Consider the following 14,040-nt stretch of genomic DNA (forward strand, 5'->3'; position numbering starts at 1 on the left):
ATGACCATTGAACCTGAGCAGCACCATGTGCGTCCTACCTTTGGCTGCTTTCTGAGAATGTGTTTTGTGCACATTAGTTGCTCTCTGGTTGCATTCTGCAGAACTTGCTTCTGGAAATTTTGCCCTGAGAACAAAGTTTCTGGTTTAAGAGTCAATACATCAAAGTTCTCTAAAATCCACACGCATACTCCGATTTTACTTTAGAAGTATCATCAAGAAAAACAGCATTAATTAAATAGAAGGAAGATGAAAGACATTAGTCTACAGCAGCATTAAGGTAATATGCCACATGCTCCTCGCCCATTTTCTGAACCAGTGGGATTGAATGTGACCAAACCAAAACATGAAGCTGTACCTCTCATCCCGTTCAGCACGGTCAAAGTGATTGCTGAGCATCAGGAAAGTATCCATAATGGAAAATTCTGTTCTAAGGACAGGTATTAGGTTGACATTGACTGTGATGCCAGGATACTGTGATCAGTCAAAACAGTAATTTGTTTATCTTGAAAAATAAACACAAAAAACAAATTTCAGCATTCTAAAATAACAAACCCCAGATTGTATTTTCCCCACAAACTGCTATAAAATAATCAAGTAGTGTAGAAACTACGAGAACATTGAAAAACAGTGCTCTAACCCAAAAGACAGAATTTTTTATACCTTTTGTCACCTCTATTAAAATGGAAATGCTGGTGTCTCCTTAACTGCGCAGCTGCTACTGCCCTGCAACTTTAATCCTACCTTTTTGGAGTGATCTCCCAGCTTGCCCTGTCAGACGGTATAGCACTCTGTCCTTCCAGATCGAGCACTGTGGGGATGCAGCATAAGGATATAGCAGGAGTAACTGTCAGACCTTGTCCTCGCTAAGACAAAAGTCACATTTAGGGCAGACTGAACAAGCATCATCTAGCCTATTCTTGACTGCCCCAGAGTTCCCAGATGTCACTACCTATTGACCTTTGTCCTAAGGATTCTCTCTGGAACATTATTTCTCTCTGACCTGTAGAGCACTGATAGCATGTATGTTACCAGATTGCTCTGAATCCACACAGCAAGAATAGACTATTGTGTTTCTGTACTTATGCAACACACATAAATGACTACAGAAACGAGTGGTTCATGATCCCTTCGAGAGCAGATGCACTCTCCTTGTATCACAGTGTGATCTGTGACAAACTGCTACGAAGTAATCCCTGCACCATTCAATACAGCTGACCTTAGCACAGTGAAGGGCAGTTGGAGTGCATAAAAAAAGAGAGAATACAGTTCTGTGGGACACAACATTCGCACATAAAATGGCACATATACTTAGTCATGCCTCATGTCTGCTTATTGTAGGACAAGCTGGGCTAAAACATACTTCTATATATCCCCAGTGGCCCTTGCCACATCCCTGGGGCAGAGTTAAGGTTACAGGGCAGGGCTGGTATGCAGTTTAACTCTGTATTATCTGGTTTTCAGAAGTTTAATATAGGTGCACTTGATGTTCTGGAAGGATACAAGAAATGGACAGTCAACTGTAACTATTAAAGAAGTTTTGGGGCAGTGAATTTATTTCAATATTGAGGTATCTAGCAGGCCTAATGATGATTTAAATGTTAACATTAACTATTTCACTACTGATCAAAGCATGTAAGAAAAGATAGATATGACTATACTATGAAGGTCTGCACAATCTAGTGTTTGACATTTCATTCTGAAACCAAGAATGGGTGGTGCTTAGGAGATACCACCACTTACAGTTTTTCCCAAGCTGACCCATGGAGCCAGTAAGTCAGGGGGAAGAGGGAGATAAACCCAGGGTGGTATCCTGCGAATAGGGAGCTGTCCCACATAGCCAGGCTAGTGTCTAAGCACCACCAAGGACCACAGCAGAACCTGACAGGGTATCTGAGCCCCACTGAGACTGATCTAAGGTCAGGAAAGCTGCAAGGGTGTCCGAGCCCCACTAAGAAGGCATCAAGCCCGTGTTGCTCAGCAGGACAACCTGAGTCTTAAAATATGTTTAAAAGCTATTGCATCTATCCTAACTTCAACAAGAACATTGACCATTTTTCCCTAGGTAATATGATCATCCTGTCTCAGTCAATTGCAGTTTCTGTATTAGGGACAGTGGTATCCAGAGGTTCCACAGCATCCAGTGTCGCTCCTGTTGCTCTAATAGGAACATTGATGAAAAGCCCTGATGCACAGCCAAAGCAAATTCACACACAAACATGCTTGTGAGTCAGATTTAACAGTCCTGGTGACCTCTTTCCTTCTGAGAAAAAGTTACATGCATCTGGTGTTACCTCTTTGTTAGGAAGGCCTGTGTGCTTCGAAACGCAACTAACAGTGTGTCCAGACAACACAGAATTTGTTAATCTGTATTCATTCTGATGCAGCTATCTACAGAAGATCTGCCAAGTTGAATTCATCAAGGCTCTCCTTCTTGAAGATGAGGTTTAATATGTCTTTCAGAAGGTTCCAGCTGGTTCTGTAAAAAGGCTGCTAAAGAGATACAGGACATCACAGAAACCATCAAAGTGTATAGAGGAGGGTGTGTCTACTTTCTTCTGGAGCCACTGAGACAGATCACTATCACTCAAATAAGCAGTTTTCGTAAAGACAAGATGCTGCATTCCGTAGTGAACAGAATTTCCAGAAGCCATAAACCACACAACAAAAACCATCTCTGACAGTTTAATATTATCTATACTTTCTCATGCTGGACAAGGCTCAACATTTGGCAATTTTTCTCTTTCTGCTTTTTTCAGGTACTGATCATCGGGAAACTTTCTTTCTCTCCTTGCTTAATATTTAGGATACCCGTTGCAATTCTTTCTACAGCTTCTTTAATTGTTATCTAATTTTGCATTTTGCAGCTCCTATTCAGCATGCTTGGGAAGGCTGTACAATATGTAAACACAAGTAAATTTGCTCTTTCAGGAAAATTCAAACATATTTTGCAAGCAGTCATAAAAATGTAAAAATATTTCCAGTTTGTAGACTAGAGAATTCTTGTCCTACTCTGAATAATGATGTTCTGCAGGAACTTTTGCTCTTTGTCCCAGAACCCTGCGTTCAAATGAATGCTGTCCTTTAAGCTAAACTGAATAGGAAAACAGATTAAATTAAAACTTGCAGACCTTTTATTAAAGTCTTTTACTAGTTAAACCAATGCTGCTAGTTCAGACAAAATCCAGATAAGAAAAAGGTTTATAGCAAGAGTTTAACACTATTAATTTCAATGCACTGAATTCTTATCTGCCTCCCCAAATCTTTTCAACAATGTTCAACTCTTCTCCAAAGGTGGTTTGTCCTTGCCTTTTTATGCAGACTTCCCAGGTGATTATCTTTAAGTCAAGGGGAGTTTGACTGGACTGTAAAGTAGGAAGCTTTTAAAAAATCTGTTCCCAAGAAGTTCATTTGAATTGGACTGGAAATGGTAAAAGTAATAGCCACTTTTTATAACTTTAAGATTATGTCCAAATAATGGACATAATGTCCTAATGTCCAAAGATTGTCATGATGAGTTATTTTATGCATCAGAGGTATATTTACCATAAGGAAAAATCTTTCCTTTTTTTCCTATAGATGCCCTCTCAACTAGAGGGTTAGCTCCCTCCTAGGCAGAACAGCCAAAAAAGAGCCTGTGGCAAACATCTGCCGGATCATCTTTCTGGATGTCTTTCATTATATTTCAAAAGAATGTACAAGTGCCATAGCATGCTACTGTGCTTCGCTATCCCTAAGACTGTCCTTTCCGCCTCTTATCACAGACATTTCTAGATTTTCCCCTCATCTAGGATATGCCATCCTCTGATTTGTAGTAACACAGAGAATTAGAGGAACCCAGAAGCAAGATTATCTCTGAATTAGCTGTTTCTCCTTTCTGGAACAAAGCTTCTATATTATAATATACTATATACATTCCTCCATATTGGGGAGACCTCTTTTTCGGTACTTATATTTTTCCTTCTGAAAAGTTCGCTTTTCCACAACACACTAGGTTTATTTCTGTTACTTGCTGGTGGGCCTTAGAGGCATTCCAAAACTTTGCAAGTCTCTCTAGAAACTATTTCAACTTATTTTTCACAAAATAAAATAGGAAAAAAGTAAAAACAAGAATTGATCGTATCTACTGATTTTGAAATTTTTTTCCTGAAGAAAGTTTGCGGTCATCGTCAGGACAAAAGTATAGTGCATTTCTACTATTGTGTTTAGTTTTCAACCTGTTCCATATTTGGCAGTGTTTCACTTTGTACTTTTTTTCTTTGTATGTTTTTTACCTTTCTCACTTTTGCCTTTGAAATGTTATGTTACTTGACTACTACTTCACTTTCCCAAGAATCTCTTCATAGGAGGTACTGTTGTTTAGTGGGTAAATAAGAGGATTGTGAGCCAGAACTCATAGGTTTTATTCCTGGCTATCCCACTGGTTTGCTGTGTGGTCTCAGGGAAGTCATGTAATCCTTCTCCGTTTTCCCTTCTTTTAAACGCTTATTAAAATACTTTTTTACTGTGGCTCATTGACATAACTTAGTTGATGTTACAGATGGCCTGAAGTCTGTTGATGATGTATATTTCATGACAAAGGCAAATTGATAAGAGGGTTTTGAAAAAAAAGTAAATCCATGCTACCACAATGACCAGCTGAGATGGAAATTGGATAGTTCTTGTAATGGGGACGTGGACTTTGGCGTTTCCTCCAGATGTTACTCCGGATCAAACTCTCTTTTATGGAAAGGTTACTTTCACCTACCCTGTTACGATAATGAACTCTAACAGCTTGGTCTGGATAAGCAGAGCAGGTGAGAAATATGGTGAGACTTCTCTGGACAGTAGGGAGAGGCTGTCAGGTTGACCAGGGAATTATCACAAAGGGACTAGATTTGTAGGTATGTAAGGGGTTCTTTTCTTCTGCTTGTAAATTAAGGGGAATATACCTCATTGGAATTTACGAAGTTTTCAGATGAGGTTTGCTAGGCAAACCATTTCTTTTGTTTCAATATCATTTTCTCTCTACTTTTAATAAATCTTTTTGAAGAAGACCACAGTTGTATAGGATAACTCACATACTTGGCCCCAAAGAGACATGAACCCATCAGTCTCTTTAAGGAGAGGAGCTTAAGGGAATTTCAGCAGCCTAACTCTTTACTCAGTCTTGGTCAGACGGGGCCTGGGCAGAGATGTTCTCTCCCATTAAGATGTCTCGCAAAAGACTGGAGGCAGATGAGTACAAGGGGAGAAGCCTAACGACCAAGGAGGAGATGAGAGTGATTGGGGGGTGGGGGTGAATGACAAAGGCACTTCCAGATCCATGTATGACAGGCCCTATACTATATAAATGAAAAGTGTTTATACTGCTGAAGAGCCTATCCTTCTATTCTATTCTAGATCAGTTTTTATATTGCTCTCATCACAGCAATGTCTAAGCACCTTCCAATAGTGCACATCTGTCATGTGTTGTTTGTTCTCTCATCCTTTCCCCAGAGGAAGAAGCGTGTGCAGTGAAGTGTCTTTTGGTAGGGTTTTTGTGTTGAAGACCCAAACGTACCTATTGCTATGCGCTTACATTGGAGAAGGCAAGGTCAAAGAAATGTGCCTTGCGCTTGGCGTAGAAATAGGTGAAGTCTGTGATGGTCCTTAGTTCCTGGGCGATTTCATTCCACAGACTCAGGTTGCCTTTGGAGAAAGTTTTGTCTCAGAGAGCGAGCTTTATTCTTCCCTTGAGATAAGGTTTGATTTTGGAATTTAGCTTTTTTTTTTCTTTTTTTTGTAATGCTTCCAATGAAATTTAAAGCTTTACTGTAATTGTCTTATAGTTGAAATACTAGTTTTATCAATGTTTGAATCTTCATCATTGAAATAAATTTGTTCTTATTTATATTTACTCATTTTCTCCAGTACCTAAAAAAAAAGGGGGGGGGGGAAGAGGAACAAAAAAATTACCCTCCAAGTCCCCAAGAGAGAGAAAGACAGAAGAAGCTATTTAATACCTTTTAAATTGCAAAATAGAAGACAGGCTGGCGTGTTCAAATGGAAATACTTTAGTTTAAATGTCTATACTTTATAGAAGCATTTAGAATTTACTATCCATTTTCAGCATTTTTTATTTGCTCTAATAAAATAAAAAGGATCCTACTACTACTGTACAGTGTGTTTAAATCTGATTTAAAGATGAGAATTTGATTGGTTGTATAATATGTGGTAGTTGCATTATACTCAGCTGAAAGAACTCTGACTGAGACTATTGTACTTGTGTTCATTATGCTAGCTTTGTGACTTCAAGGAGAAAAAACAGGTATCTGAATGTGAACAAGAAAAACAAAAGGACAGAAAAAGAACAGGCAGAACAGATAAAGAATGAGTAGGATAAGTGAGTGCTTTACAAATGAAAGCAGATGTATGAAATTACAAGCTGTCGGATCAGCAACGGAAATGAAGATGATAAAGTGGTTCCCTACGCAGATTATAATTATTCATTTTGCCCAGTCCTGCGTCTTTTCCCCATAATTCTCTTGGGGGAGGAGGGGTATGGAGGAGATGAGGTTTACTCACATGAAAGAAAAAAAATCAGGCTGGTAAGTCTGTATGGTCACAAAACAATCATTTATTTTGGCTTTTTTATTGTATCAAAATAACTTTGTGCGTTCTGCAAGGATATTTTCTCACTTAAGATTCTGATTGGTAAATTTCTCAAAACAGTAAAGTTTCTTTACAATTTATTTACAATTAATGTTGTTGAAGGCAGTCTGTATAGTGCACAGTATAAGCATCATTAATAGGCACTGCTTTGACAGCTGTAGCAGATGGATTGCCTGAATTTAGATAGTGCAAAAGAAATGAAGTAGTTTACATAGACCTGCCTGAAAAGATGTGTTTAATAATTGCACTCATAATTAGATTGATTTGCCAAAAAAGAGAGAGAGCAAGCAAAGAACTATACTGTGTACTTAAGTTAGGATGGAAATGTACACATCTATTTACAATGGGAGATGAACTTAAGGCAGAGAAAAGTCTCTTGTGCAAGTCACAAAATTCTAAGAGATATTTTAAAAGTATTTAAAAGTAAACGCAAGAATTCAGAATCCTTAGTTGTTGCTCAGTATTTTCAGGTAATTCATTGGGATTCTCCAACAGATAAATGTAGAAACATGAATAGCAGAGACCCAAGTATTTCACAGACTAATGTTAAATGAGGTCTTATCAAAAATAGATTTTTAATTAATCTAAAGAGAACAAAAAGTGATAGATGTCTGTTTAATAATATATATTTGAAGAGGGTATTTTAGTAAAGAATGGTTGTGGGGGAAAGTGTTTCTTCATGAAAGAGAACATAACTAATTGCATAGTGAATCTCAGAGTGCCCCATTGAAATAAATGGGAACTTTAGCATTGACTTCTATGGGCACAGGATCAAGCCCACACAACGTATAAGGCCTGATTCTGTAACCTCTTCCTTGTGTTGAGCAAAACTTGACTTCGGAGGGTCTGTTTGTACTTATTATGAGGAAGGGCTGCTAAATCTGCCCAAGATGGGTGTGTAGAAACAAAATATTTCCTTTAGAAGACCCAAATATACGCATGTGTATTCCCCCCTTTTTATTTTATTTTTTATTTTTTAGTGATCTCAAGTAATTATCAGACCTGTTTGGGACTTCTGATGCACTATCCACCTATAGGAGATGTACACTCACTCATCCTAAGAGCACTGTTTCTCAGAGATCCAAAGGTAAGATAACCATTGCTAAATATTACCAGTACAGGAAATAAACCTCTTTAATAAAACATTCCAAGTGCTACAAAATGTTAATGAGACACAGTATCCTACATTTGGGGTGGGGTGAGGGGCTTTTTCAAGGAGCTACTTTTGGAAACTGTCTACTCATGGGGAGAATTGTCTGGTGAAATTAGATTATGGTTCCCCCAGGTTTTAAGTGGTAATCTTCTACCATTGTGCTAAGCAAACAGCTCCAGTAAGTCAAATAACTACTGTATCTAGTAAAGGTTTTCCCCACTTGTCAGTAGTTCATACTTAATATTCTTCACAGAGGACCACATGCCAGAAGACTTACAGGGCTACGGTAATATATATTTAAAGTCTATGGTAACGTAAACTGTCTAGAAGTCATAGCACAATTTCCTAGTAGACTTTTATACATGTGATTTATTAATTCTGCCAGCTAACCATAGCTGCACCTAGAGGGTCCGTAGCATCCAAACGTAGTAGGATGTCGATTTTTTAATTAAAAATGAGATCCACTCTTAGTCTTCAAAGTTTCACACAGATATTATTTACACTTGTTAAAGTGAGTTCTTGTTTTACTAATGTAATGTTTCTGACATAAGTAAATTTACTGAACACTCAGCAGCTTTAGAGCTAACCTTATATTTAAAATAAAGTATTTGAGATAATGCTGTGGATGACAGTCTTCTCGGTATCTGGATCCTTCGCAGTTCTCGAGGTTGTGCTGCCAGTGTTAGGATTGTCTGAGCATGTCACATCACTAGGCTGCCAATGGACAGTCTAAGATAGCTTCCTTCAAGTCACCTCTGAATAGAAGAATTTCTGCACTTTTATCAGTTGGTGACTGTCTTCTGCAAAATGTCATTAGCTTCCGACATGTATTCTTTTATAGATTAAGAAAAATTGTCTCCTTGTTTCTGTGTCAGTTTTCTACAGAAATCTGTGTCCTCACAGCTGCTTGCCTCATTCTTCTTGTGCATAGATTTCTTTCAAGATGAGAAGTAAAATCTGTCATCTCCCTGATGCTTAAGAAAGTTTGTAGTATTAACTTTGTTTTTATAAGATTTAGGCAGCAGACTCTGAAATCAAACTATTCAGCATTTACATTCTTGCCTTCTCTTTTCAAAACAAAGCAGAAATATATTTTAAAGGGAAGATGTTGAGGGGAGGGGGATGAAATTATGCTAAGCCATCAAACTGACTCTAGCACATGTCGTTTAATTCAGGAAAAGAATATGTTGGTACATGAGACTAATTTAATAATGATTAAAAATTCTCAAGCTGCCCTCTGTGCCATCTCAGGCAATGTGTGTATAGATCTTCCTACTAGCAGATGGGGCCAACCTCCCACCTCCTGACTCCCTGACTTCCTGCTCAATTGTTTTCCTGTCTCCAACAGATGGAAGCTGACAAGCTAAAGACAAGTTCCACCCATTCTCAGCCTCATGAGACTTCAGTTTCATGCTAAACATCCTCATGTGTGCTTTTGAGGTGGCCGTGTGTAGGGTGCACGTAGCTATGCGTTGGAGTGAAAAGCAGTCTGTGTCCATCCTGCAGTGTTTAGCTCCATGTCACGGTGAAAGGATCTGGCAAGGGGAAGCAGCAGGGAAAGGCTCCAACAGCGAGGAGACGCCAGAGCCTTTCTCCTCTGCTGGAATCTTTCCTTGCTGTGTAGGAAGGCTCCAACAGTGGGGAAGCAACGTGACCCTACACTGCTAAAACTAGTAGTGTAGACGTGGGAGGCACTATTTGAGTATGTAGAGAGCTACGTAAGGTGTAGACCTTAAGATTCTGGCATTGTCTTTATTCACTGTCTAAACTAACTAACTAACAGTGCCTAACTGCCTACACTGCTCTTTATACCCATGCTCGGGGGGGGGATGCAGTCTATGTACTCTCCATGCCACTGTAAGTGTAGACATACCCTAAGAGAGGTCTGAACATATTTCTTACGTTCGTTTTCAAGTAGTTCTCTGTTCAGTGAGAAGAGCCTACATGAAATTGAGCCTTTCTGATTAAGCCCATTCCCCATTTTCGACGTAAAATGATTCCCGCCTGTCATGAAGTGATCCTCCTTTTTCTGTCTGTCCTCATAAACACAAATGAAAAGTGCCTTCACATCCACTGTATGGCTGTGCTTGTCTGCCTGAACAGAACTCTGGGTGTTAGAAAGCCAGATCTTCCCAGAGAATTTTTTTTTAAAATATATATACAATCCGATGAAGCCAAGCCACAGCGTTCTTATCAACAATGTTCAAGCCCCTAAGACCTCCAGAAAGTTGAGTCATTTTGCAATCCTCAACAATGTGTGAAAATGAAGAGCCCCAAGAAAGGCTAGTAGCTTCTCACATGACATTGGCTTGTTGATTTCAAGGCTGCATTAAAAAACCTATGCTTCCTGGGATAAAGAGGCCAAGTTGTTCTCAATGACCTTTCCTTAAGAACAGTTACCTCTTGAGCTGAGAGGGGGATATATACTCCCTTTCCCTGTTCCTTATTTTCCCTAGACAAACTTTAAGGCTCATCTCTGTGTCCTTAAGCGCATGTGAGTTAAACCCAGATTCTAAATGAGCTGGGATTTGTTAGTAGTGGTTTGAATTCAGTGTTGTGGAAGACTTACATATTAAATATTGTATAAGTCCATCGTAATTGCCATGGAGTGAAAGAAAAGAACTAAAGGAAAGGAGTTCTGTGGTTGTTATGCAAGGATATATGCATCTATATCTGCAGCCTTTTGGGTCACAGAAACTCCAGAAGTCTGTGCAGGGCTGTGCACTAGTACACATGGGAGAATTAAAACGTCCTCTCTGCTGCAGGTGTAACAATAGTTCAATTCTTCCTTTCTCCCTGAGGGAAAAGGCAAAGAGAGGCTCTGCACAGTAGTGTAACCTGGAAGCTATGACTAGCGAATTCGGTACTTGCTGACTTCTCTACCCCTTAAGGCTTTCCTGTGCACTTCCCATTAGGAACAGGAGATGCAGAAGGCGCTCACTGTCTTGTAAACATGTGAGGGAGACCTAGTCTCTATCTGTCGGAGCTTGAAATCTCAACTGGACAAACAGCAAAGTTCAGAAGTTTAGTGGGAAGAGCAGGGGTTCAGCTTGAAAGCAGTCTAGGTACTTTACTAATATGTGTTTCTTTGGGAGGTTATCCTTGAAAGATAGCAAAATGCCAAATAATCTCACTCTTGGGGAGTTTTTCTTGCAATCTAGATAAAACTGTCGAAAATATTCTGTGGGGAACAATCCTGCCATAGCCTCTGGGGAGTGGAGTAGATGGACCTAACTAATGTGGCTTTTCTAGCTCTGGATCTATGATTCTGTAGTCAATCTGAATTGACCTTTTCTTCATCGCATCCCATTCCTCCCCTTTGTACCCCGTGGTATCGATGACACATCATGTCCCTGTTTTCTTCTTGAGGATTGATGCGGGGGGAAGGTTTTGGCCTGACGGCCCTCTCACTTTTTGTTGACTGAAATTTATAGCTGTCCTTAGTAGAAGAGCCCTTCTATGTCAACAGAAGTTATATATCAGTGTCCTGGAAATAGAGCACACAGCTCTGTAATAGCCAACAACAAGTTACTGCAACTGCTTCTGAGGGGAAGCACAGAAGACTTTACAGAGCCACTTTATATTTACAGAGCCACATTTGGGCCTACATAGTGCCCAAAGTGCATTTGATTATCCCCAGTAGTTAAGAAAATCTGGAATTCAAACTTGAAATTTGAAATCTGTGTTGTTGCCCCCACTCAGGGCTACATTGTGAGCTCACTTAGCAAGACGCTTATTCCAAATTTCCAATTCTTCAGTAAGCAGTAATTTTTCTCAATTATATCGGTCAATGGGATTTCTATCTATTTAGGCTTTTTCAGAATAGAAAGTTATGTGAAAACTGACTTGATGTGAAAGAAGGGGGAAGTAAAAGTGTGTGTGTTGAGTGAGAAACTGGAGCAATAGTAGGAATTGTTCTTGTAATATACCCAAAGGAATTGGTTGTAGGTGTGTCTCTGAATATAATACCCCAAAAGTACCTAATTTTTTCCATATATTTTTTTTCACATCACCACTGTTGGGTAGTGCTGTGAATTTTCAAAGCAAATACTGTTAGATGAAGAAGTAGAGATGTTGAGGGAGGGCAGTCAGAAGAATATAAAGTGATTAAAAAACATAGTTCTAACTAGAGTTGTTCAAATAAAAAAAAATTAAAAAACCCAATTAGAAATAAAAGTCATCGAAAATGTGAACATATTGTGTTCCTTAAATAACCAGATGTTCTCTCCCTCCTGAAGGCAGTCAGGGCTCGGAATAAAAGGTTTAAAACTATTGTTTTAAGTTAACTGTGAATTTTGCAAATCTGTTTTTACCCTTTAGCAAATAAAATTCTAATACAGCAACATAAGCAAAGTAATTTTCATCTTTGGGTGTTCTTATTTGTATGTTGTTGTGTGTTGAAGTGTTAACCTTATCACAGTGACTTATTACAAAACTAAAGCACTACATAGAACATTACCATTTTAGATTACGTACTATAAGAACCTGACAACCATCCTTTGTTCGAGAGCTTACAGTATTTATCCAAAAGATTTCTGCAAAATAAAAGTTTGTCTGCAAACCTTTTAGCAGGAATGGTTGTACTACCTTGCGAGAAAGCTAGTTAGAAATAAGACAGTTTTATTCAACTCTGAAGTGGTACTACTCAATACCAGTCTATTAAAATATCATTTAGAATGTTATATTTGGCTGTTTATTTTAAACTTTTTTCCCATCACACTGAAAATTCTGGTTTGTCTGATTTTTTTTTTCCAGCATAGGATTTTAAGAAATTTAGTAACGTTTTAAAATAATGGTTTAATATATTAATGGTAAATTACAACTGAATCCCTGCAGAAGTACACATGGCATCTCAAAGATGCTATATTAGTTAATCATAACTGATATTACAATGACTACCTTAGAAAGTAAGCAATAATATATGATTTTAAGGTCATGATCATACATATAACGACCAGCTAGAGGAATTCTCATTTCAGCTTTCAACACTCATCATGATCTGAGCAGTAAATGGCAGGAGAAAAAAAATTACATTACTGAGATTGTGAACTGAGCTGTTTGTACATTATTTTCAGTTGAATTTTCTTCTTAAGTAGCTGCTGCCACATCTCAGAGTTTTCTCTGAGCTGGTTTCATGTACCTGAAAGGCTGTTTAGCTTCACTTTCTTCTCCTTCAGATAAATTCTTTTCTATACACTCATTAGCTGAGGTGCTTCTGAAAAGCTGGAACTATTCTTTGAAAGCTGCCTGTTATTTCAGAATTGTTTGTTTCAGTGTTTGTGAAAGGAGAGGAGCAGGTTTTAGTTTGTTTTGTTGGTTAGCACTGTATGCAATCTGTCATTAATTACCACTCTTAATGACCAGATTGCGGCCAATCAGGAGTTAGTCTCCTTCAGCATTTGGACATTAGCAACTCCTTAATTAATATCTACTCAAGAGGTGGAATTTTGATACCTAGTATATAATGGTTAGTTTATCACTTTAGAGTAATAGCAGCTACAGTTGTCTCCCTCCTCCCCCAAACAATTCTTTATAATGCTTCAAATTTATTTTTAAATAATGTATGCTGTTCAGCCGTGAGTCAGTTGACTCATTTCCAGGAGGCTGACAACTGGGCATTGTCTAATTTTTTTAAGTGCTCTGTGCTGATGGGGAGGCAAGAAAGAAGGATTTTTAAGCACTTGACAAGCGGATTACCAGTTTTCAGTGGCTCCAGTCCCAGCCCAACGCAGCTTGTTTCTCTAGTCCTCCTGGTAAGAGTTACCTCACTAGTAGCTAAGGCCAGAAGTCAATATTGGGGAGGCGGAAGACCAGAAGTGAGGTAGGCACCATGGGAAACTTGTAGGAAAGGCAATCAGATGGGACATGTGAGGTCACCGTGCACTCGAAAGAGGGCAAGATGTTCTTGCCACTGAGTGATGGGTTTGAGGTAGGGTAAGAAGGTCTGTGTGATTGTGACAGAAAGGGAGGAAGATAGTAGAAAAAAACTACTAATGAGGAAGAGGAAGTTAGGAGAAACTAAAGACAAATGAATTTATCTTCATCTTTTCAATGGTAGAACAGGAAGAACCCTGATATTTGCCCTTAGTATATTTAACACAATATACATACATTTTAAGGACGAAAAGTATGAACGGTACTTCAGCCTCTAGCTTTATACACACAGTAAATTCCTAGCACATTAAAACATTTAGATGGTTAACCACCTGATTTACATATGTAATAAGATAGCTGTAATCTAAATACTGTTGTTTGCC

The 14,040-nt window shown here is 38.6% G+C and overlaps 1 protein-coding gene across 1 annotated transcript in view; it reads left to right on the forward strand.

Moving 5' to 3' along the window:
- Positions 1 to 14,040, forward strand: part of TBC1D5 (TBC1 domain family member 5) — a 469,719-nt gene that overhangs the window by 349,611 nt on the left and 106,068 nt on the right. The window contains exon 16 of the mRNA XM_074945686.1: positions 7,611 to 7,717. Coding sequence (XP_074801787.1) covers positions 7,611 to 7,717 — 107 coding nt within the window. The remainder of the gene's footprint in view (positions 1 to 7,610; positions 7,718 to 14,040) is intronic.

Source organism: Natator depressus, chromosome 2, assembly GCF_965152275.1.
Source record: "Natator depressus isolate rNatDep1 chromosome 2, rNatDep2.hap1, whole genome shotgun sequence".
NCBI lineage: Eukaryota > Metazoa > Chordata > Testudines > Cheloniidae > Natator > Natator depressus.